Source organism: Lolium perenne, chromosome 1 (genome assembly GCF_019359855.2).
Source record: "Lolium perenne isolate Kyuss_39 chromosome 1, Kyuss_2.0, whole genome shotgun sequence".
NCBI lineage: Eukaryota > Viridiplantae > Streptophyta > Magnoliopsida > Poales > Poaceae > Lolium > Lolium perenne.
The window spans coordinates 244,013,089-244,036,453 of NC_067244.2; the positions used below are offsets into that span (position 1 = coordinate 244,013,089).

Consider the following 23,365-nt stretch of genomic DNA (forward strand, 5'->3'; position numbering starts at 1 on the left):
TTACAAAGTGGGTCTCTTTTTGAGGGAAATATGTGGAAATTTGTTTGTGCAACTACACAGACTCATTCACTGTTTAATTAGATAGTGTCATCGCCTAGCTCTCAAAGAGCATATAAATAAAATGATTTGGTGATTGTGATGCCGGTTATTAAACGTATGGTGCCTTCGCATAGATAGATTTCATGAACTTAATAACACATCTATCTAACTATTAATATCTTTTGAAGACTTCGATCATCTATGTTATCACCTGGCCAAGGACCACCAGACTCACATAGAGTCAACCATGTTTGTGTATAATGTGGATCACTTGTTGCCGCTCTATCGATTTCAACCCCTAACCAGTGATGAAACTATCCGAGGAATACAATTTGGGCATGAACGCCAAGCCCATAAGGCAGCATTGGTGGCATGGAATGAGTGTGTGTGGCCTAGTAAGCAAGAGGCCCAAGAGAGACAGAGAACCAAGCCCAATAAACAAAATGACTCAAATTCCTAATAGAGCGCGTTTTCTTCGTCTACATCGCGACTATGTCAATTGTTTATCACGGATGGAGGTGTTCACAACCTCGACTAGAAGCTAACTTCAATAAACTTATTGGCAAAAGCCTATTACGAAGCCATGCACACGCGATCGCAAGTACCATGTGTCCACATCAGCCTACAACTTATGATGACCACCACAACTTAAACTCGAATCCCCACTTGTCATCACACAATGTGTCATTATTTGATCGCATGGTGTTTTTCTAGTTGCCGAAACAAGCACGAGCATACCCACACCAGACCTTCTAGTGTGACCGTTGCGACCTGGATCGAACCTATGTTTATACAAACACGAGGGACTCTTTGTTTCGTAGGATTTAAAAGGCCTATGAGTATGAAAAAAAATTCAAGATTGCAATGTCATCTCCATTTTCAATCCTATAGGATTTTGCTGCATTTGATTGCATAGCTGGAAAACGAAGGTTCTTTCATAGCGTGGATCTGAACTAGTACTGTAATTCACATCACTGGGAGTAATAAGGATCATGATGTTCCAAATTCCATATGAATCAAAGAGGCCCCGAGCAAATCGGTGGATCTCACGGTCTGCCTTCTGGCGGCACAGGAAGGTTTCTGACGCGGGCGGGTTTAGCGCGAGACACCGGGGAGCCATATCACACGAATCTCCCAGCCCGAGAGGGGATCCAAATCTTTTTCTCTTCCCTTTTGAAAACCTCTCAAACCTTCGTCCCTCTCCTCTGTCCCTCCCCTGCCGCCTCTTCTGCCCTCCGATGGTTCTCATCGCCTCCGCCTCCGCCTCCGACCACCGCCACCGTCGCGCCGCCAAATCCTCGCGCCCGGACGCCCCCGCGGCCCCGCCTACACCCACGCCCGCGGCGAAGCCATCCGCCAGCGCCGCCCTCCACCCCTTCTCCTTCAGCTGGGGCGCGCAGCGCCGCCTCCGCTGCTCCAAGGACGGCGCCCCCGTCTACCACTCCGCGTCTCCGCACACCCCGTCGCCGGACAAGGAGAAGCCGAAGCCGCTGCCGCTCCAGCAGGACCCCGCGCGCGGCTGCTCCTCGCGCCCGCAGCGGCCCCGGAACCTCCGCCCGCTCCGCTACGCCGCGTCCAGGCCGGAGGGCGCGGCGGGGCCTCACGCCGCGCTCCAGTCCCCGAAGCCCGCGCACGCGCCGCCCAGGAAGAGGGGCTTCGCCGTCGCGCTCACCCCGGACGAGATCGCACACGACTTCGCCGCCATCCGCCGCTGCGCGCCGCGCCCCGCACCAGCTGCTGCCGCGCGCCGATCCTCCAAGAAGCGGACCAACCGCGTGCAGAACGCGATCGATGTAAGAAATCGGAACCTCTGCTTTCTTCCTTAATCTCGGGGTCTCGCTGTTTGATTCTCGTTGGTTGGTTTCGAATCGCAGGCGATGTGCCCGGGACTCACGCTCTTGAACGTGGACCTGGACAACTACAAGATCGAAGAGGTAGACACGGCGTTCTGAATTCGTGTGCTGTTTCTCCCCCAACTTTGCTTATTTCTCTTGATGATGTGCGTTTCCATCTTGCAGAGAGGCCAGAAGAAGTGATCGATCGTTGCCCTGATGGAGTTGCAAACATGGAGGACCTTTTCAGATGTTCCCATCTATCTCTTTCTTCTTGCGATGGCTAACATGCACATCCCTCGGTTGTGTTGGTTCTTCAGGGTTAGAGGATAGCAGATTGGGTAGTTAGGTTCTTCCTGTGGTTTGTGTATATGTGGTTCCTTTCAACGAGGAACTGCTGGATTGGTAGCGGTCTTTCTGCTTCTTGCAGCCTGTAGGAACTACTAGAAGAAGTCATAATGTTCGTAGGTGCTGAGAAGCAGTCATGTACATTGTTTTGATTGTGAAATAGTTCAGTCAAATAATATATCAGTTTTTTTTCTGTTCAAATTTCTCCAGAAGTTCTTAAGTATGACACAGGATTGTGGTGATGCTGTGTTACTGAGGGTATCTATAGGTTTCTCGATGATTCCCTGTTGGGATTTATTACTGAGATGGAAGATTGATAATTGGCTGCAAGCCCGTAATGCATGACGGCGCTTCATTGCATGAAGCCCCCGTCGGTGGAAAACCAGCTTTAATTTAGTCTTGGAGGAGATATATGGCTATAATTGGATATGGTTAATGGAAGAGAAAGTAATGGGTACTTCTTGCAATAGAATAGTGACCAAATAAATCATTTTATCCTCTTTAAAAATATTTATTCTATGCCTAAAAAACCATGATCTATTTTTTATCAATAAGTGGAAGTCAGCTTAAATTAAAGCAAGTTTTCAGACAACGTTCACATATCTTGTAATCTTCTTCTATGTATAATGTGTACAAAATTTTACTTAAGTAGTTATCCATCCACTTTCCTTGCATTGTTCACTTTTCCTGTTCATGGTTTCTTCCATGTTTTTATGTATATAAGAATTTTTTTGGATGCCATTCTTTCTTTAAGAATGCATTTTCTTCTAACAGTGTCTTATTGAAGTTGCTGTTCCCAGATTTTATTCTTTGCCCTGATGGAGCTGCAAACACGGAAGAGCTTTTCAGATGTTCCTATCTCTCTCTTTCTTCTTGTGATGGCTAACATGCACATCCCTTTGGTAGTGTTGGTTCCTCAGGGTTAGAGGATATATAGCAGATTGGGTAGTTAGGTTCTTTCTCTGGTTTGTGTATGAACTACTGAAGTTAGGATAACATGCACATCCCTTGCTGGATTGATAGGGGTGTTTGTGCTTCTTGCAACCTGTAGGAACTACTAGAAGAAGTCATAATGTTTGTAGGTGCTGAGAAGCAGTCATGTACATTGTTTTGATTGTGAAATAGTCCAGTGGAACAATATATCAGTTTTATTTTTGGTTCAAATTCCTCCAAAAGTTCTTAACTATGACACAGGATTGTGGTGATGATGTGTTACTGAGGGTATCTATAGGTTTCTCGACGATTGCCTGCTGAGATTTATTACTGAGATGAAAGGTAGATAATTAGCTGCCAGCCCGCAATGCATGACGGCGCTTCATTGCATGATGCCCCCCTTGGTTGAAAACCAGCTTTAATTTAGTTTTGGAGGAGATATATGGTTAAAATTGGATATGGTTAATGGAAGAGAAAGTAACCGGTACTTCTTGCTATAGAATAGTGACCAAATAAATCATTTTATCCTCTTTAAAAATATTTATTCTATGCTTAAAAAACCATAATATATTTTTTTTATCAATAACTGGAAGTCAGTTAAAAATTCATGCAAGTTTTCAGAGAAGGTTCACATATCTTGTAATCTTCTTCTAAGTGTAATGTGTACACAATTTTACTTATATAGTTATACATCCACTTTCCTTGCATTGTTCACTTTTCCTGTTCATGGTTTCTTCCATATTTTTATGTATATAAGAATTTGTTTGGATGCCATTCTTTCTTTAAGAATGCATTTTCTTCTAACAGTGTCTTATTGAAGTTGTTGTCCCCAGATTTTATTCTTTGCTTTAAGGAGGAGCTGCCCTATTCAACAGTCAAAATACAGTTTAGCTGTGTTAATTTGTTAATGAAACTGCATTTCGTTCTTTTTAATTTGAATGTGAGTTGATTATTTATCCACTTCATCGAACCGCCTTTTCTAATTTATCCTTTTTTCTATGCTTTTATACATTTAGTAAAAATGAATAATTCAGTATGTTGTCTTGCCAATAAATTTTGCTGAATAATAATATGGCAGTGCCATGCCAATCAGTCTTTAATTAAGTTTTTGATCGATTGTGTTGGCGGAAAATGATATTGGTTTCTTTTGGTTTTCAGAACCAGACCTGGTAACGCCATATTTATTCCTGTGGTTACTATCAGTCTGTTTTTAAATTCTTGAATCAAGTGTGAAAATTAATACTCCCTCCATTCCATAATTCTTGTCGTGGTTTTAGTACAACTAAAACCAACCGCGACAAGAATTATGGAACGGAGGGAGTAATATTTGACAATTGACCATTTTTGGGACCAGCTCACCTTGTTGACCTTATTTTGTCAATAAGTGAAACTGAAGTATATATTCATGCAAGTTTTCAGACTCTCCTATGTGTTTAAATTTTTTCTATCATAATTATTTACCCATTTTCAAATCTTTTCACTTTCTTGTCCATTTTTCTTGCATCTTTTGACATATAAGAAAATGTGTACATATGGCGTTCTTGTATTCAGAAAAAGTTGTAGTTGTGATTTGCTGTTTATCTGATCTCTATTCTGTTCTTTTTATCCCTGATCTTTTTAACAATGTTTATTTTGTTAACTGAACTTCTGCCCATTATGAACTGGTGTTGAACACAAGTTTATCACTGCATTGGTCGTGTTCTTGTCTATGGTTACATGTTTAGTATATCAGTATCTTGTACAGAAGCACTTCTGATGAAAAATTTGGGTGACACTCTTATCTTTTCTTGTCTGCAATTAAGTTTATGACCGGTTCTGTTGCGAGCTGGTGATGCTGGACTCTTTGCCTCTTTGGTTTTACCCAAACCCTGGTATGCAGGTGATCGCTTGAACTGACAATCTGCTTCTCATGTTATTTTGCATGTGGTGTTTTTGTTGAATCATGCATGGTAGTCTTGAGATGTCGTACCACACTCCTTCAGGAATCACCCTGGCCCGTGCCTTGTTCACAGCATCCAGGTATATATGGTGAGTATTAATCTGATGAGCAGTTGTGCTGTACTTCCACCAGTGTCATGCATCTACATGTCTATGTCTTCTGATTCATTGCAACTGGCAACTACCGGTACATATGTGTCAACCTCTTTTCTGTTGCTACAAGTATGAATATGTCCCGCATGTTAGGAATATCTGCTGGAGTAGATTCTTTATGGTGTTGGTCCAAAGTGATGTTGCTGAATGGTAGCCCCCTCTCTCCTTTTTTCTTCAAAATGGGGAGCATAGCCCCGGCCTCTGTATCAGGCCGTGGTCCCTTTTTGTGCAGTCGCACGACAGTGTTCACAGTGACTCATAATTTCATATGCATCAGGGTGTGGATGATTCGGACCCGTGCGTGCCTGTTGGATTTTCGTCGACAGCTACGACAGTACAGTGGTAGTAGTCTGGTAGAGCGTCTCTGTTCAAGATTTTTGTCTTCGTTGGCTGATAGTTGTATGCCTATATATGACTGCATATGTCTGTGCTCGAGAACACTTCCCCTGCAACGCTGGATGAACAATCATTTGCAGTTGTTTTTGCTGTTCCGTGGATGCATAATGCACGGCTTCTTCGGTTTGTAGTTGCTTGGCACAAAGGCACAAGATTGCCTTTCATTGGGTCCTCGTGTGGAGGCACGGGCCGCCTAGGTAGGTCAAGAACTCAAGACTGTCAAGCATGCATGGTTCAGGTGTTCTAGTACTAGCACTTGCCAAAATAAACATGTTCTTCTTCCTCTCAAGGTTCAGGTGTGAACCCTTCGTCTCTCCCTCACGGTAAGGCACATGAGTGTGAGCGAATCACAAAACAACCAGCCAACTATTAACAAATTCATAGGTAGGTGAAACATTTTGGAGCATTTCATCTCTCCCCTCCCCAAGAGGTGTTTTCGTGCGAGAAAAGTAGCTTATTGACTTGTCTCTAACAAAAAGTCCCCTGACTACAATTATGTATCGATGACGCTTGACATGGTGTAATCAAAGGCAACACAAGAGATGAAAAATGACAGAAATTGGTGGCCAAGAATGTGAATGCCTCGTCACCCCCCCTCTATGTGCGCTTCCATGCATGTTTAGTCACCGACACATGGGGCCCACATGTTAGGTTCGTCTTAAATCTTAAATCCTAGAAACGGCTCCACTAAGCCCTGCTGAGCGTGCTCCAACTGCCCATTGGAAATTCCCTTCCCGAGTGATCTTCATGGATGGTTAGTTTGTTCTCTCAATTTGGCATGGCTCCATTGGCACCGGCATAGGCGACAATGTTGTTTTCTTCAAAATGACCCCTTCTTTTCAGTCAATGCAAGGAAGTTCGCCATCATGGTCTGGTGATACTAGCGCCGATGTTGGGGCAGTAACCCCACCGATATGCGTGGCACGGCCGCCAATCTATTGCGGTGATTCATTGAGTTTAGGTTATATCTATGTCATGTCTTTTGCAGGGTATTTTAGTGGGTCAATACCTCGATGTTTTCCATCGCTGGCGAGATGTATGGTGACACAACAAGTTCGACTGCGGTTTAGGTAAGATTTTATAGGGGGAGGTTCTTGCTTGTAGTTTCCCCTTTATCTACAATTGTTTCAGTTACTCCTTCATTTAGTTGTATATGATGTTTTCTTCATCTAGTAATATACTCGATCAGTGAGTGAAGAATCAATAATTTGTAATGTAGGTAATAGAGCCTAATTTCAGCACAAAGCGTTGAGTTGGCGACAAAATCATACTACGAATCTACTGTACTAAAATTTTCAGTCTTTTTTTCTTCCCATCAAACTCATGAAAGCGTGTGCCTACATAACTGAAACTACAGACCACTAAGCCGCAAACGCGCAGTGCGCTGATCCTTGGAAACTTCAAACACGGGGTTGGCAGAGCAGTCGCCGGGCGACGTCGAAGGACACGAAGGCGTCTATGCATGCGTACCGGACCTGCTCCGCCGAGAGGCGCGGCGCGGCCCACCTGCTCATGGTCACCTTCTTGGGCTTGTCGACGAGCGTGCCCATGACCTCGCGCGCCAGGGTCTTGAGCCCCGCCTGCCGGAGCTCGGGCCGGCCGAGCACGGCCGCGGCCACCGGGGGCAGGTCCACCGTGTGGGCCACGTCGAGGTTGCAGTCCTCCCGCAGCCGCTTGACGTCGCCGTCGACCCCGACGGCGGCGAAGCAGAAGGCCGGGTCGGCGAGGAACGACGCGAGCTCGGCGGGGATGTACTCGGCGTGGTAGACCTGGTAGACGAGGCAGCGGTCGGCGACGCAGAGCTGGATGACGGCGACCTGGTGCCGCGGCTTCCCGTTCTGGAAGCTCTGGCGCCACTCCGTGTCGAGGCCGACGACGAGGCAATGGCGGCAGTCCTGTTCCTCCGGGTCCGGGCGTCCCTGGCCCTTGTTGTACTCGTGGACCTCCTCGCGGAAGCGCGCCTGGACCTCCCGGAGAAAGCACACGACGTCGTAGGCGGACGACGTGACGGTGGTGCGGATCGCGGCGCCGTCGTCCATGACGACGAGCTCCTCGTCCGCCGTCGAGCGGCGGCGAGGCGACGGCGCCGGATGAAGAGGTCGTCGGCGCGGCGCGTGGTACGTGATCGCCATGTTCTTTTTGGAAGAGATGTGGATCACGGCGGCAGGCTTTGGGTATTAATACTTGGTCGCCCGGTTTGTTTTCTTGGCGCGGCCGTCGGCCGGCAGAAGATCGCGGCGTACGTAATGTTTTGAACTTAACTGCGTCGATCGGGCTGCAGCTTGCACGTACTATATATAGAGGGTGCTGCAAACTCTACCTAGGCCGTATCCTGTACGTACTCGGAGTCGGAGGCCGGGTAGGTACCAGGCTTTTTGACCGGGGCCTACTCGACCTGCTTCGTCGGTTCTGCCTCCGTTCAGGCCAATTCAGATCTCAAAAAATGCTCAAACGCGTAAAACTCTAACGGGTATACAGTTGCTCCTTCTGACGAGCGATCCGTCGCATCCTCGACGAGTCCGCTGCAGCTACCGCTCAGCGATGTTCCGCCGCGCCACACCTCCGCCGGCGAGCACGCCACGTGGGTGCGCTCGGAGGGCGCAGAGAAGTGTGTCGTGAACAAGTGAACGAACCACGGTTTGACGCCGCCGTCTCTCCGAGCGTATGCATAACTACGTAGGCGGGGTCGTCTTCCTTGTCGCGCCGTCGCCGTCGGTCACCTACCAATTCCGGCGACGAATGGGCGGCCGAAGAAGACCGACGCCACTGACAATGCCCACGACCAAGGTCTTCGTCGACAACGACGAAGCCGAGACGGCCACCCTCGAGGAGCTCACCTGCGTCTCGGCGAAGGAGGCGGCGGAGGCGCGGTACCTCGAAGAGGAGGACAAGTGTTGGGCCCGCACCTAGGAGTTCCAGTGGGAGGCTCACTAGTAGAAAACTGGGCTTTCGTCCAGGCCTTTTGTCTTGGCCCAATCTGGAGCCGGGACAAATGATCTGGCCACGTCGCCCCGAAACCAGCTGGAGGGCACGAGGCCTTTTGCCCGGTACGTTAGGAACCTTTTGACGCGGGTGGTGGTACAACCCACGAGAAAAGGATCTGCGGCCTGCTGGCATCCCTTTTGTCCCGGTTTGAGCCAAACCGGGACAAAAGGTCCAGGCCTATATATACACAGCCAGCCCCCCACCTCCCTACATTTTTTCTTGGTGGTGAAAGGTGGATGTTTATGCTAGCTTTTCTTTTTTTCATGTGTACAAGAGGTGTTTGATGAAATGTTTATGAGGATGTCACTTGATTTTATTTAATAAGATTTCTCCTTTTTTGGTCCTAAAAGGTTAGCAACTATTTTCTCGTATATATAGTCCGCACAATACTAATTTTAGCATGGTGATTGCATTTGATACATAATTGTACCTATGGTGCAGATGAGTCATTCATGGATGTACGGTAACCGATGCGATCCCGCTTTCAGAGAGGGCGTGAAAATCTTTCCTGTTTGTGGCCGAGGCCAACAAGTCGAAGCAAGGTTTTATTTGTCGTCCATGTCTGAAATGTAAGAATGGGAAGGATTACTCTTGCTCAAGAGACATTCAGAGCCACCTGCTTCGGCACAGATTCATGTCCGGCTATAATGTTTGGACCAAGCACGGAGAAGAATGGGTTATGATGGAAGACTGGCGATGATAAAGATAAAGATGAAAAATACCGATCTATGTTCTCCCAATACGATGATACCGCCACCATCAGGGTTTGTTAAGGTCAATTTTGATGACTCTTTTATCCCGGAGCTGAAAAATGGATCTTACGGATATGTAATCCGTGCCGATGATGGGGAGTTCCTAGCTGCTGGTGCGGGAAAGTTGAATCACCTCCGAAGTGCCCTTCATGGCGAAGCTGAGGCATGTATTGCTGCTATGGAAGGTGCATCGAATCTGGGTATGTTCAGAGTACTTTTTGAGTCTGATTCCACCACATTGATCGAAGCCATCAACAATGGAAACTATGATCTTGCAGATACTGGTGTCCTGATGCGTGAGGCGCGGAGTTTGAAGTTTCTGCACTTTGACAATGCAGAGTTTACATACTATCGCCGTGGTTGTAATAATGTAGCCCATACTCTGGCTCAGGTTGGCTACCAGGGCAGTGCTTCCTCATCCAGCTGGGTGGACACTGCTCCTGTTTGTGTAATTGAATTGCTTGCCAGCGATCTTGCTGTGCAACTTGTTTAGTGGAATATAATTTCCTTTTCAAAAAAAAAAATACGATGATACCGCAATGGAAGACAATGAAGAAGAAAGAGGTGAAGAACGGACACCAGATGAGCCTGGTGATGATGATCTTCGTCGGACCATTTCTGATGCAAGGAGAGACTGTGGCATAGATAAAGAGAGGTTACAGTTCGACAAGATGTTAGAGGACCACAAAAAATTGTTGTATCCAGGTTGTGAAGATGGGAAGAAAAAGCTGGGTAGCATATTGGAATTGCTGAAATGGAAGGCAGAGGCCGGTGTGACTGACTCGGGATTTGAAAAATTGTTGATAATGTTAAAGAAGTTGATTCCAAGAAAAGAACGAATTGCCCGGGATTTGAAAAATTCTTGATAATGTTAAAGAAGTTGATTCCAAGAAAAGAACGAATTGCCCGTCAGTACGTATGAAGCAAAGAAGCTTGTCTGCCCTCTAGGATTAGATGTGCAGAAGATACATGCATGAATTAATGACTATATCCTCTACCGCGGTGAGAAGTACGAGAAATTTGAATAAATGTCCGATATGCGGTGCATTGCAGTATAAGATCAGAAGAGATGACACTGGTGATGTTGAGGGCGAGCCACCCATGAAGAGGGTTCTTGCGAAGGTGATGTGGTATGCTCCCATAATACCACAGTTGAAACGTTTGTTCAGAAACAAAGAGCATATCAAGTTGTTGCGATGACACATGGAAGAACGTAAGAAAGACGCGATGTTGAGGCACCCCGCTGATGGTCGGCAGTGGAGCAACACCGAGAGAGAGAGTTCCCGGATTTTGCAGGTGAGGCAAGAAACTTATGGTTTGGTCTAAGTACAGATGGCATGAATTATTTTGGGGAGCATAGCTGCAGTCACAACACCTAGCCCATATCGGGGTGGATTCAATTGTACCATCGTTTGAGTCATTGCAACTTAAAATCCCTGGAGGTGAAGGTCGGGATACACTCGGAGACGTACTGGGTGACATCATTCTTTGGGATAAGAAAAACATCAGGCTTCCAGGCTGGGTACCCCCTACTAGTCATCGCAGGTCACCATCACCTCCTCCTAGTGATCGCAGGTCACCATCACCTCCTCCGAGTGGTCACATGTCGCCACCATCACCCCATGAGTACGACCACCATAGCCCTAGTCCATCTCCTGCACCACCGCTTGCACCAATTAAGACTCAGCAGACACCCAAGCAGAAGCGTGTCAAGAGTCCTATCCGTCGACTGTCGTCCCTCCCAAGAGTACCAAAGGTTCTCCCCCCGTCCTTACGATCCTACTATCGAGGAAACTGAGGCCGTTGTAAAGAAACAAATGCATGAACATTTTCATAAGGAGAAACCCAAGCCCCTAGCAGCATACACCGAGAAGCAAAAAGCATACGCTCTTGATTTTCTGAACACACCATCGCAATATGACTTACACGAGAAGAAGGATGACTATACACGCACACTTGCGAAGGTAATTGAGCACGGAAAATAGAAGGATAGTGCTAGCACGAGCAAATCATCAACTAGAAGTGTAGCCGGGAAGAAATCAAGTACAAAAAGTTCACCCCTCAAGGCCAAGCAAGCAACAGCAAGCAGAAAAGGAAAGGAAGTTCCCCAGCTCGGAGAACAGGCCAAACAATCGATCCCACCCCTCAAAGTGTTAGATATTCCCTCGGTGTACCAGGAACATGGTGGTTTCGATATGGAAGCAACTGCGGCGCTAGCGGCTCAAATGGGTTGTACTGTGGAGCAATTGCCGAGTTCCCAAGATGCTGCACTACCCATTGCTGATATAGCTCCTAAATTTGTCTACGGGGCCGACTTGGTCAGCAAAGAGCGGCTGCATCAACTGCCAATGCATATGCGGAATTTGCATCAGTGGTACCTTGATGCGTGCAAGGAGAACAAAAGATACGTCATGGCGAATATCCCAGAAGAATATTACTTCAGAAGGGAGGATCTCCATATTGAGATTTCCGAACTCTGGCAGTTATTCAATTTAGACGCCCCCGATAAATATCTTATGAGTTGCTATTGCTTGTAAGTTGTTAACTACATATAAGTTCATGTTCATTCAGTTGTTCCTGTTCATTGCATATACTCATTATATCTTATGTACTCTCTTATGCGGACTGAAGATCGATGAATGCACAAGAAATAAGATAACCAATATTGGGTTTGTTGACCCAGATAAAGTACATCATGACACGGTAAGGGATAAAGACGAAGAAACGGGGGGAAACCTACTAAGGCTTATAACGGAGCAACATTTATGTGATTCAATACTGTTTCCTTACAACTACAAGTGAGAGTCTTACTGATCTATTGTACACATTCAATTTTTCTTACTTGATATTAAGTGTAATTCATGACGTATATATATATAAACATGTGCAGTTTTCACTGGATTCTGCTAGACATTCAAGTTGATAAGGGAATAGTTGAAGTAAGGGATCCATTGAGTAGAGGCCTGGAAGGGTTCCGGACTTGCAGCACTTGCTTCAGAGGTAATTTCAATCATTGCAGCGCTATATCTTTCGTGAGATATCAATTAATTATCCACTCATTCAATCATTCTTTTGCCTGGCAGGGTTTGGAGAGCTTTCAAGAATAGGAATACGGGTGACTTCGCAGAGAAGCTAACTGATACATCTCCAACGTATCTATAATTTCTTATGTTCCATGCTTGTTTTATGACAATACCTACATGTTTTGTTCACACTTTATGATGATTTTATGCGTTTTCCGGAACTAACCTATTGACGAGATGCCGAAGTGCCAGTTCCTGTTTTCTGCTATTTTTGGTTTCAGAAATCCTAGTAAGGAAATATTCTCGGAATTGGACGAAATCAACGCCCAGCATCTTAGAATTGCACGAAGCTTCCAGAACACCCGAGAGCCGCCAGAGGAGGGCCCTGTGGGCCCCAGATGATAGGCTGGCGCGGCCAGGGGGTGGGCCATGCCCCCCTACTGTGTCGTCGCCTCGTCGCCCCTCCGACTCCGCCTCTTCGCCTATTTAAAGGTCCCTGACCTAAATCTTCGATACGGAAAAGCCACGGTACGAGAAACCTTCCAGAGCCGCCGCCATCGCGAAGCCAAGATCTGGGGGACAGGAGTCTCTGTTCCGGCACGCCGCCGGGACGGGGAAGTGCCCCCGGAAGGCTCCTCCATCAACACCACCGCCATCTTCATCAACGCTGCTGTCTCCCATGAGGAGGGAGTAGTTCTCCATCGAGGCTAAGGGCTGTACCCGGAGCTATGTGGTTAATCTCTCTCCTATGTACTTCAATACAATGATCTCATGACTGCCTTACATGATTGAGATTCATATGAGTTTTGTATCACAATTCATCTATGTGCTACTCTAGTGATGTTATTAAAGTACTCTATTCCTCCTGCACGGTGTAAAGGTGATAGTGTGTGCATCGTGTAGTACTTGGCGTAGGTTATGATTGTAATCTCTTGTAGATTATGAAGTTAATTATTGCTATGATAGTATTGATGTGATCTATGCCTCCTTCATAGTGTGATGGTGACAGTGTGCATGCTATGTTAGTACTTGGTTTAGTTGTGTTGATCTATCGTGCACTCTAAGGTTATTTAAACATGAATATCGAATATTGTGGAGCTTGTTAACTCCGACATTGAGGGTTCGTGTAATCCTACGCAATTAGTGGTGTTCATCATCCAACAAGAGAGTGTAGAGTATAGCATTTATCTATTCTGTTATGTGATCAATGTTGAGAGTGTCCACTAGTGAAAGTATAATCCCTAGGCCTTGTTCCCAAATACTGCTATCACTGCTTGTTTACTGGTTTACTGCATCTGTACTGCCTGCAATATTACCACCATCAACCACACGCCAGTTGTAGCATCAAGCTATTTTCTGGAGCCGTTACTGCTGCTCATATATTCATACCACATGTATTTCACTATCTCTTCGCCGAACTAGTGCACCTATACATCTGACAAGTGTATTAGGTGTGTTGGGGACACAAGAGACTTCTTGCTTTGTGGTTGCAGGGTTGCTTGAGAGGGATATCTTTGAACTCTTCCTCCCTGAGTTCGATAAACCTTGGGTGATCCACTTAAGGGAAACTTGCTGCTGTTCTACAAACCTCTGCTCTTGGAGGCCCAACACTGTCTACAAGAATAGAAGCACCCGTAGACATCACTAACATTTACTCCTATACCGTGTGCCCAGCAGCCACAAGAGATGAATCTATGTGGATACTACGTTTGCGAGTCCATTCGGATGTTAACCACTGATAAGAACGATAATAGATTCAATGTAAGCAATAACATTCATAACTATAATTTATTATCGTCAATATTTTATTATCAAGATTGATATAGTCATATTTATCTCATTTTCTATATAGGTCGAGTTCATGCGGGAGAAGCTCCAACCACACCAACACCTACTAGGAATTGCGGAGGAAGTGGCGAGACTTCTGATGGGAGAAATAATAGACGTCAAAGGCTTGTTCAATCAAAATAGGACCTGGTCATGATCCCCGTGTAATTGTTCGAATAGACGACGGGCTCTAGTTCCGGTAGTAGTAAGCTCCATGTATACGTAAGGGGAATCTACGGATATACTTTTGCTTAGAATATTTGTTTGCTCAATCTATATATAATGCATGAACGTGTACACCTTGTAGTACCGTACAAATATATGAAATTTTTATTTTGAAATGAAAAATGAAATAAAAGGGGGCAATGGCGCGGGGGGGGGGGGGGGTGGCTGCATCCCTTAAACCCTAAAGGAGCAGCGTTCTGCGCGCGCCACGTAGAGGGTCTTTTGTCGCGGGCTGTGTTACCACCCGCGACAAAAGGGGGTGTCCCCTGCGCGCCCCGTGGCTGCCACGTGGTGGACCTTTTGTCGCGGGTGGTAAGCGGGCTGGGTCAAAAGGTTGGGCCTTTTGTCGCGCCCCTGTTGTCCCAGATGGCCGCCCGCAACAATAGTCTCTTACGGCCCGCGATATTAGACCGGTTTTCTACTAGTTGTTGTTGTCCGCCGCGTCAAGTGTAAGGATTCGTTGCATAGAAAACAAAAAATTTCCTACCGCGAGAACGCAATCCAAGCCAAGATGCAATCTAGAAGATGGGAGCAACGAGGGGATGAACGAGACTAACCCTTGAAGATTTCCAAAGCCTACGAGAGGAGGCTCTCGTTGCTGCGGTAGACGATCACTTGCCGCTTTCAAAAGCGCGTAGAAGATCTTGACGGTGCCACAATCGGGCAGCACTTCCGTACTCAGTCACACGTTCGGTGTTGATGAAGACGACGTCCTTCTCCCTGTTCCAGCGGGCAGCGGAAGTAGTAGATCCTCCTCGGAATCCCGGCAGCACGACGGCGTGGTGGCGGTGTCGATGGAGAACTCCGGCAGGGCTTCGCCTAAGCGTATGCGGGAGTTGTATGTGGAGGAGAGGTAGCTAGGGTTTGGGGAGAGGGGGCTTGGGCGCCGGCCAACTAGGGCTGCGGCCAAGGGTGGCATTGGTGTGGCCGGCCAGCCCCTCCCCTCCCGTCTTTATATAGGTGGAAGCCCCAAGGATTAGGTCAAAAGTCTCCGAATAAGACCCCAACATAAACCTTCCATATGACCAAACCTAGGGGGAGTGGGACTCCCCCCTTTCCTTTGGTGGGGTGGCCGGCCACCATGGGGAGGAGTCCACTTGGGACTCCTCCTCCCTTAGGCTGGCCGGCCAAGGTGGGTGGAGGGACTCCACCTTCCATGCTGATTTCTTCCGAACTCTTCTAGAACCTTCTAGAACCTTCCAGAAAAAATACCGGATCATTTTCAAACCTAGAAAATGACTTCCTATATATGAATCTTATTCTCCGGACCATTCCGGACCTCCTCGTGATGTCCTGGATCCCATCCGAGACTCCGAACAAAACTTCGAACTCCATTCCATATTCCATATCTACTTAAACGACATCAAACCTTAAGTGTGTCACCCTACGGTTCGTGAACTATGTAGACATGGTTGAGACCTCTCTCCGACCAATAACCAATAGCGGGATCTGGAGATCCATAATGGCTCCCACATATTCAACGATGACTTTAGTGATCGACTGAACCATTTATATATGATACTGATTCCCTTTGTCACGCGATATTTTACTTGTCCGAGGTTTGATCATCGGTATCTCTATACCTCGTTCAACCTCGTCTCATGACAAGTACTCTTTACTCGTACCGTGGTATGTGGTCTCTTATGAACCATTCATATGCTTGCAAGCTATTAGATGACATTCTACCGAGAGGGCCTAGAGTATATCTATCCGTCATCGGGATGGACAAATCCCACTGTTGATCCATATGCCTCAACTCATACTTTCCAGATACTTAATCCCACCTTTATAACCACCCATTTACGCAGTGGTGTTTGATGTAATCAAAGTACCTTTCCGGTATAAGTGATTTACATGATCTCATGGTCGAAAGGACTAGGTGACTATGTATCGAAAGCTTATAGCAAATAACTTAATGACGTGATCTTATGCTACGCTTAATTGGGTGTGTCCATTACATCATTCATATAATGACATAACCTTGTTATTAATAACATCCAATGTTCATGATCACGAAACCATGATCATCTATTAATCAACAAGCTAGTTATACAAGAGGCTTACTAGGGACTCCTTGTTGTTCACATAACACACATGTATCAATGTTTCGGTTAATACAATTATAGCATGGTATGTAAACATTATCATAAACACAAAGATATATTATAATAACCATTTATTATTGCCTCTTGGGCATATCTCCAACAGTCTCCCACTTGCACTAGAGTCAATAATCTAGTTTACATTTGTAAAGATAAAACACCTTGGCCTTCCGGTGCTTTATCATGTTTTGCTCACGGGAAGAGTTTTAGTCAACGGATCTGACATGCTCAGAAACGTATGTATTTTGAAATTCATTTGCGTCTCAACGCATCACTCATTTTCCAAATGAGTCGGCATTAAATATGTTTGGTCTTCTGGTGGAACCTTAATTCCGCTGTCTGAAATATGTCACTATTATTGTCATACACAATATAGCTTCAAAGTTCTGAAACTATCGGAACTACACCAAGTTCTCAAAGAACCTCTTGACTTAACATCCATAGTCATTGTCAAAACAATGACATACTCTGCCTTCGTTTGTAGAATCCGTCACAATATTTAGAACTCTTCTAAATCTAGCATAGACAACTTCTAGCTCATTGTGCTACCTTTTAAACAACACTTAGTCTAATTTGAGATTGAAATTTTATTTTTATATGTGACTAAACAAATATCGGTGCAATACCTTACAACGATTTGTTTGTTATTTCTCCATACAAAACTATATATATATATATATATCCTTGGTTCTTCTTAAGTACTCAAGAATATTCTTACTGTTTTTCAATGATCATTACATGAATCATTCTGGTACATGCTCATAACACTTTTAGAGCACATGACATCTGATTGTGTATATATTATTCGTGATCTATAATCACTCATGTGTTTTTACTCATTGAGTGTCAGATACACTCAAGTCTTGTTAAACCTTCACATGACAAGAACATTTTCTTAATATTTCTATATTGAACTACTTCAATATTCATTCTATGTACTTTGACTTAAACTTATTTTGTGTTTCAATCTATCTTCATAGATCTTGACACTAAATATGTTTCAGTCCATATCCTTTCATTGCAATTAATTCTCAATGAAATATTTTAATCAAGTATATAATTTCATCATTTATAACCCACCATATGTCATCTACATAAAGTATTATAAATATGTCTCAGCGCTCCCACTTAATTTCTTGCAAATGCAAGCCTCTTCATCGTTTCTGTTGAAATCAAAAACTCTTTGACTATTTCATCTGGTGAAGATTCCAACTCCGCGATACTCACTTCATCCAATTGAAGTTCGTATACCTATCTTGTATTCTATGGACTAGCAAAAACTCTTGGTTGTATCTTGTATACACCTTTAATACAAACTTCTATTAAGTAATGTATTTTGCCATCCTACTAGCATATCTCATAAAAGAAATATGTAGCGATTACTAGAATAATCCACATATACTATAAGCATTGCTACAGAAGATCTAATCTTATCGTAGTCAACTCTTTGAACTTTGTCGTAAACAACTTTTCGACAAGTCAAGCTTCATCAATTTTATAGATCCATTTACTTTCAATAAGTATTCATCTATCTTGGATTTCATGGCGTTGATGACCCACAAGTATAGGGGATCGCAACAGTCTTCGAGGGAAGTAAAACCCAATTTATTGATTCGACACAAGGGGAGACAAAGAACACTTGGAAGCCTTAACAGCGGAGTTGTCAATTCAGCTGCACCTGGAAACAGACTTGCTCGCAAGAGTTTATCAGTAGTAACAGTTTTATAGCAGTAGCAGTAGTGAAATAACAGCAGCAGAGTAACACAGACAACAGTAGTGATTATAGTAAACAGCAGGATTAAAATACTGTAGGCACGGGGACGGATGACGGGCGTTGCATGGATGAGAGAAACTCATGTAACAATCATAGCAGGGCATTTGCAGATAATAATAAAACGGTGTCCAAGTACAAAGCAATCAATAGGCATGTGTTCCATATATAGTCGTGCGTGCTCGCAATGAGAAACTTGCACAACATCTTTTGTCCTACCAGCCGGTGGCAGCCGGGCCTCAAGGGAAACTACTGGATATTAAGGTACTCCTTTTAATAGAGTACCGGAGCAAAGCATTAACACTCCGTGAACACATGTGATCCTCACATCGCTACCATTCCCTCCGGTTGTCCCGATTTTTGTCACTTCGGGGCCATCGGTTCCGGACAGCGACATGTGTATACAACTTATAGGTAAGACCATAAACAATGAATATCTTGATGAAACAATAACATGTTCAGATCTGAGATCATGGCACTCGGGCCCTAGTGACAAGCATTAAGCATAACAAGTTGCAACAATATCATCAAAGTACCAATTACGGACACTAGGCACTATGCCCTAACAATCTTATGCTATTACATGACCAATCTCATCCAATCCCTACCATCCCCTTCAGCCTACAGCGGGGGAATTACTCACACATGGATGGGGGAAACATGGCTGGTTGATGTAGAGGCGTTGGCGGTGATGGCGGCGATGATCTCCTCCAATTCCCCGTCCCGGCGGAGTGCCAGAACGGAGACTTCTGGCTCCCGCGACGGAGTTTCGCGATGTGGCGGCGTTCTGGAGGGTTTCTGGCGACTTCGACTTCTCCCCGTGCGTTTTTAGGTCGAGGCCGATAAATAGTCCGAAGGAGGGCGTCGGAGGCCGGCCGAGGGGGCCACACCACATGGCCGCGCGGCCCCCCCTGGGCCGCGCCGCCCTATGGTGTGGGGCCCTCGGGCCTCCACCTGGTTTGTCCTTCTCGGCTCCGTCGGTTCTTCGGGAAAATAGGGCCTTCTGCATAAATTCCGAGGATTTTCCCGAAAGTTGGATTTCTGCACAAAAACGAGACACCAGAGCAGTTCTGCTGAAAACAGCGTTAGTCCGTGTTAGTTGCATCCAAAATACACAAATTAGAGGCAAAACAATAGCAAAAGTGTTCGGGAAAGTGGATACGTTTTGGACATATCAACTCCCCCCAAGCTTAGCTTATTGCTTGTCCTCAAGCAATTCAGTTAACAACTGAGCGATAAAAGAACTTTCACGAACACATTTGCTCATATGATGTATATATTCTCATGCTATGGCTAATACTTAAGCAGTTCATAATGAGATACATGCAAATAAAATCATCTAACAGCTATGTCAATCATGAAGAGGTACCAACAATTAATAATAAGCATCATGAATCATGTATATAAGCAGGATTGCAATGTTCATAAGAGAGTATGATAAAGTGGTATCTCGCTTGCCTGTATTTGATTGGCAAAACATAAATGCCCGGGCACCTTTGGAGTTCATAGAAAGACTAGAAGTAGTGATTGTCAAAGATAAAAGCATCAAAGTTATACCACAATCAATCATATTTTGAGACAAGCATATTATACTAAGAATGACAGTTGTGCTCTCAAGATAGTGCTCAAAGAAATAATGGAGACACAACATAAAAGTAAAAGATTGACCCTTCGCAGAGGGAAGCAGGGATTAACATGCGCTAGAGCTTTTCATTTTTGAAATCAGGAGTAAAATCATTTTGAGAGGTGTTTGTTGTTGTCAACGAATGGTAATGGGTACACTAACTACCTCGCCAACCGGACTTTCAAGAGCGGCTCCCATGAATTATTGCATATTTATTTGGCACTCCTTCCAACCTTTCTTTCACAAACCATGGCTAACCGAATCCTTCGGGTGCCTGCCAACAATCTCATACCATGAAGGAGTGCCTTTTTGTTTTAGTTTTATTATGATGATGACACTCCCCCAACCTTTGCTTACACAAGCCATGGCTAACCGAATCCTTCGGGTACCGTCCAACAATCACAAACCATGGAGGAGTGTCTATTTAAGTTAATTAATTCGGGACTGGGAATCCCATTGCCAGCTCTTTTTGCAAAATTATTGGATAAGCGGATGTGCCACTAGTCCATATGAGAATCCGTCAAAAGTAAATGACAAGGTTGAAAGCTAAACACCACATACTTCCTCATGAGCTATGAAACATAAACACAAATTTAGAAGCATTTTGAAGGTTTTAAAGGTAGCGCATGAGAATTTACTTGGAATGGTTTGAAATGCCATGCATGGGTATTTATGGTGGACACTCTGGAATAACTTGGTTTTCATGTGTTTGGAAGCACGAGCAGCGTTCCCGCTCAGTACAAGTGAAGGCTAGCAAAAGACTAGGGAGTGACAAATCAAGAGAGCAGTAACTGTCATAATCATGCTTGCGGCAAAATAAATTAAAGGAGGCATAAAAGTGATACAAGAACTCTGAAGCAATATAAATCATCGAGGCTTAATTGACTTTTTGTTCAGTCATATGCATGCGTGAGCATGTGCCAAGTCGATATAAATGAATTATTCAGAGGAGGATACCACAATGCCATACTTACTTATGAATAAAACAATGCAAGCAAACATCCATGACATGCTACTCATATTAATAAATTGGAGCTAAACATGAGAGATCATAAACTACTAGACTTTCTCAAATAACATATACCTCACATGAACCAACTAAGCATGCTCACATGGATGAGTATATGTACAAAAATGAAAACAAATAGAGTTCATACCAGCCTCTCACCACAATCCAATTGTCGTAGATCGTCATTATTGCCTTTTCACTTGTGCAGCTTGGATAATATGAAATGAAAACCACGCTCCAGCCACCGAAGACCATTGAACTCATAATGAACTTTACAAACCAAAGAAGAACAGCAAATATTTTTGGTGTTTTCGAATTAGAAACAAGAACAAAAGGAAACAAGCAAACAAAGCAAAATCTTTTTGGGTTTTCTTGTAGCAAACTAGCAATAGCAAATAAAGCGAAACAAATGCAAGAAACCAAAGCAAACAAATGGTGAAGAGAAACAACAGAAATATTTTTGGTCTTTTTGTGTTTTGGGAAAGAAACAAAGCAAAAACAAGAAATAGCAAACTAAAAGAAACACATAACAGCAGGATGACAGAAATCTGCCAAAACCTGACAGCAGTACAGAAATCGATTTTTACAAAAATCTTACGTTGCTCAGATAGAAAAGTGTTCAACTAATAAAAGTTAGATAACAACCTGGGGAACCTGCACAAAAATTGGCAGCTCAAAATAACGCTCTGGCTGTGCGCACGAATTTTTCTAGTAACAGTCCAGAATCTGTTTTCAGGCAGCACTTCCCCAAATATCATCTTCCTCTCATTAGAAAACCACTCAAACGAACAAAACAAATATGTACAAGTATCCAGCAACCATAATATGCAAAGAATGAGTGATGCCGGTATACCTCTCCCCAAGCTTAGGCTTTTGGCCTAAGTGGAGTTCAATCCCATCGATCCCATGAGGTAATATCTCCGTAGTATGACGAAGATGGATCGTATTCCGGGTATGTGCTAGAAGAAGCACCCGGATACGTGACGGTGTAGTCGTGGGAGGCCTCGGCGTCCTCGGAGTTATGCTGCTGGTGGAAGTCTTGTATCTTCATATGTTCATCCACCTCCTCCTTAGTGCACGACCATGATTGCCTGTCAATACTGAACAAACCTGGTTGGGGAAAAGGAATTTCCTTCTCATCCCCGTCAGAAAACAACATTCTATAGACCATATTATCTACAGTAGAATCAGCGGTAACAAAATGGTGACTCTTCATAGCAGCAATATCAAGTTTTCTAGGGGCCAATGGCACATCATTAGGATCAAGAGGAAGCCTTAGATAAGTTAAAACACGCAGTGCAATAGTTCCTCCAAACATAGGCCCTTTATTAGACAGGCGGCGAGCAATAAGAGAACCAAGGTGATAAGATGTCCGACCAGTAAGTGCAATATTCAAGAAAGCAAGATGATAACTAGAAATATTGCTAGTGTTCTCCCTACTAAGAATGCTAGTAGCAATGTAATATGCAAAATACTTAATGGCGGGGAGTTGAATGTTCCTTATCTTGCCACGCTGAATAGTGCGACAATCATCATCGGTAATCCCTCGATAGAGCTCCAACAAATCCCGGGGGTTGTCATCAATCCTACTTGCTGTACCTACAGGGGCAATATCCAATGCACGACAAAAATCTTCCAATCCCATAGTAACAGGATTACCATAGATCTTGAATGCAACTGTCGGCTCATATTGCTTGTTGTGGAACTTGAAGCTCTCGACGAAGATTTTGGTGAGCATGTAGTATTGCTCCCTTTCATCTCCCACATAGGTGGTTAAGCCCGCCCTGTTGACAAGGGTGAAGAAATCCTCCAATATCCCTACATTCCTTAGAAAATCATAGCATGGAAAAGACGAAGCATTAGGAGCCCCGTTGTCCTCTTCGGGCGCGAAGCTAGGCGCGATGATATCCTCGTTGTACGATCGCCTAAGCCGGGTGGCGGCCCTAGAAGGCCTCCCGGTGCTGGTTGTTCCTTTCTTGAACAACTCTCCAAAGTTGAACTTCTTCATCTCTTCTCTGAAATTTTCAACAAACAATATAAAAATTTGATTTGGTGACATATAATCAAGGGGAACTACCATAGGAACTTGCTAGAGTACTAATCATGAATCAAAACTAGTTTCTACCACTTAGAACAAGCATGCAAGCTCATTAAACATGTTACCTACAGCAGCAAAATATTCAAGATATACTCAACCAAACAAAATTCTACTTGGATGGGTGGAGGAGTCACATACCAAGGAGCAAATGTGCCAAATTTCAGCAAGAAATCTGGGCTGAGCAAAGAGATCAAAAAATCTGGAGCTCTGGAGCAAAAACGCGAGTGAGAGGAACCTGGTACGAGTTTTTTCGGGAGAGAGAAGGTGCTGGGAGAAAGAGATGGTAAAGTGGGGCAAGGAGGGGCCCACA

General features: G+C 44.6%; 3 protein-coding genes across 3 annotated transcripts; 2 read left to right on the forward strand and 1 right to left on the reverse strand.

Annotated features, from left to right (window-relative positions):
- The first annotated feature begins 1,228 nt into the window (after positions 1–1,228).
- On the forward strand, positions 1,229–2,352 carry LOC127327185 (uncharacterized). The gene is made up of 3 exons (XM_051353957.2): positions 1,229–1,832; positions 1,914–1,973; positions 2,058–2,352. Exons 1-3 carry the CDS (start codon positions 1,278–1,280, stop codon positions 2,073–2,075), a joined length of 633 nt encoding a protein of 210 aa, XP_051209917.1. The 5' UTR covers positions 1,229–1,277; the 3' UTR covers positions 2,076–2,352.
- Positions 2,353–6,958: 4,606 nt separating this feature from the next.
- LOC127327189 (3'-5' exonuclease-like) lies at positions 6,959–7,764 on the reverse strand. Its single transcript, XM_051353962.2, has one exon. The coding sequence runs from the start codon at positions 7,676–7,678 to the stop codon at positions 7,040–7,042; it is 639 nt and encodes a 212-aa protein (XP_051209922.1). The 5' UTR covers positions 7,679–7,764; the 3' UTR covers positions 6,959–7,039.
- A 1,604-nt stretch (positions 7,765–9,368) lies between these two features.
- LOC127339363 (uncharacterized) lies at positions 9,369–9,869 on the forward strand. Its single transcript, XM_051365226.1, has one exon. The coding sequence runs from the start codon at positions 9,369–9,371 to the stop codon at positions 9,867–9,869; it is 501 nt and encodes a 166-aa protein (XP_051221186.1).
- The last annotated feature ends 13,496 nt before the right edge of the window (positions 9,870–23,365 follow it).

What these genes read in the sequence shown, in the direction of transcription:
- LOC127327185 (XM_051353957.2), top strand. Translation starts at nt 1,278, where the DNA reads ATGGTTCTCATCGCCTCCGCCTCCGCCTCCGACCACCGCCACCGTCGC. An exon ending in GCGTGCAGAACGCGATCGAT is followed by an intron (nt 1,833 to 1,913) that starts GTAAGAAATCGG and finishes TTCGAATCGCAG; the next exon opens with GCGATGTGCCCGGGACTCAC.
- LOC127327189 (XM_051353962.2), bottom strand. Translation starts at nt 7,678, where the DNA reads ATGGACGACGGCGCCGCGATCCGCACCACCGTCACGTCGTCCGCCTAC.
- LOC127339363 (XM_051365226.1), top strand. Translation starts at nt 9,369, where the DNA reads ATGATACCGCCACCATCAGGGTTTGTTAAGGTCAATTTTGATGACTCT.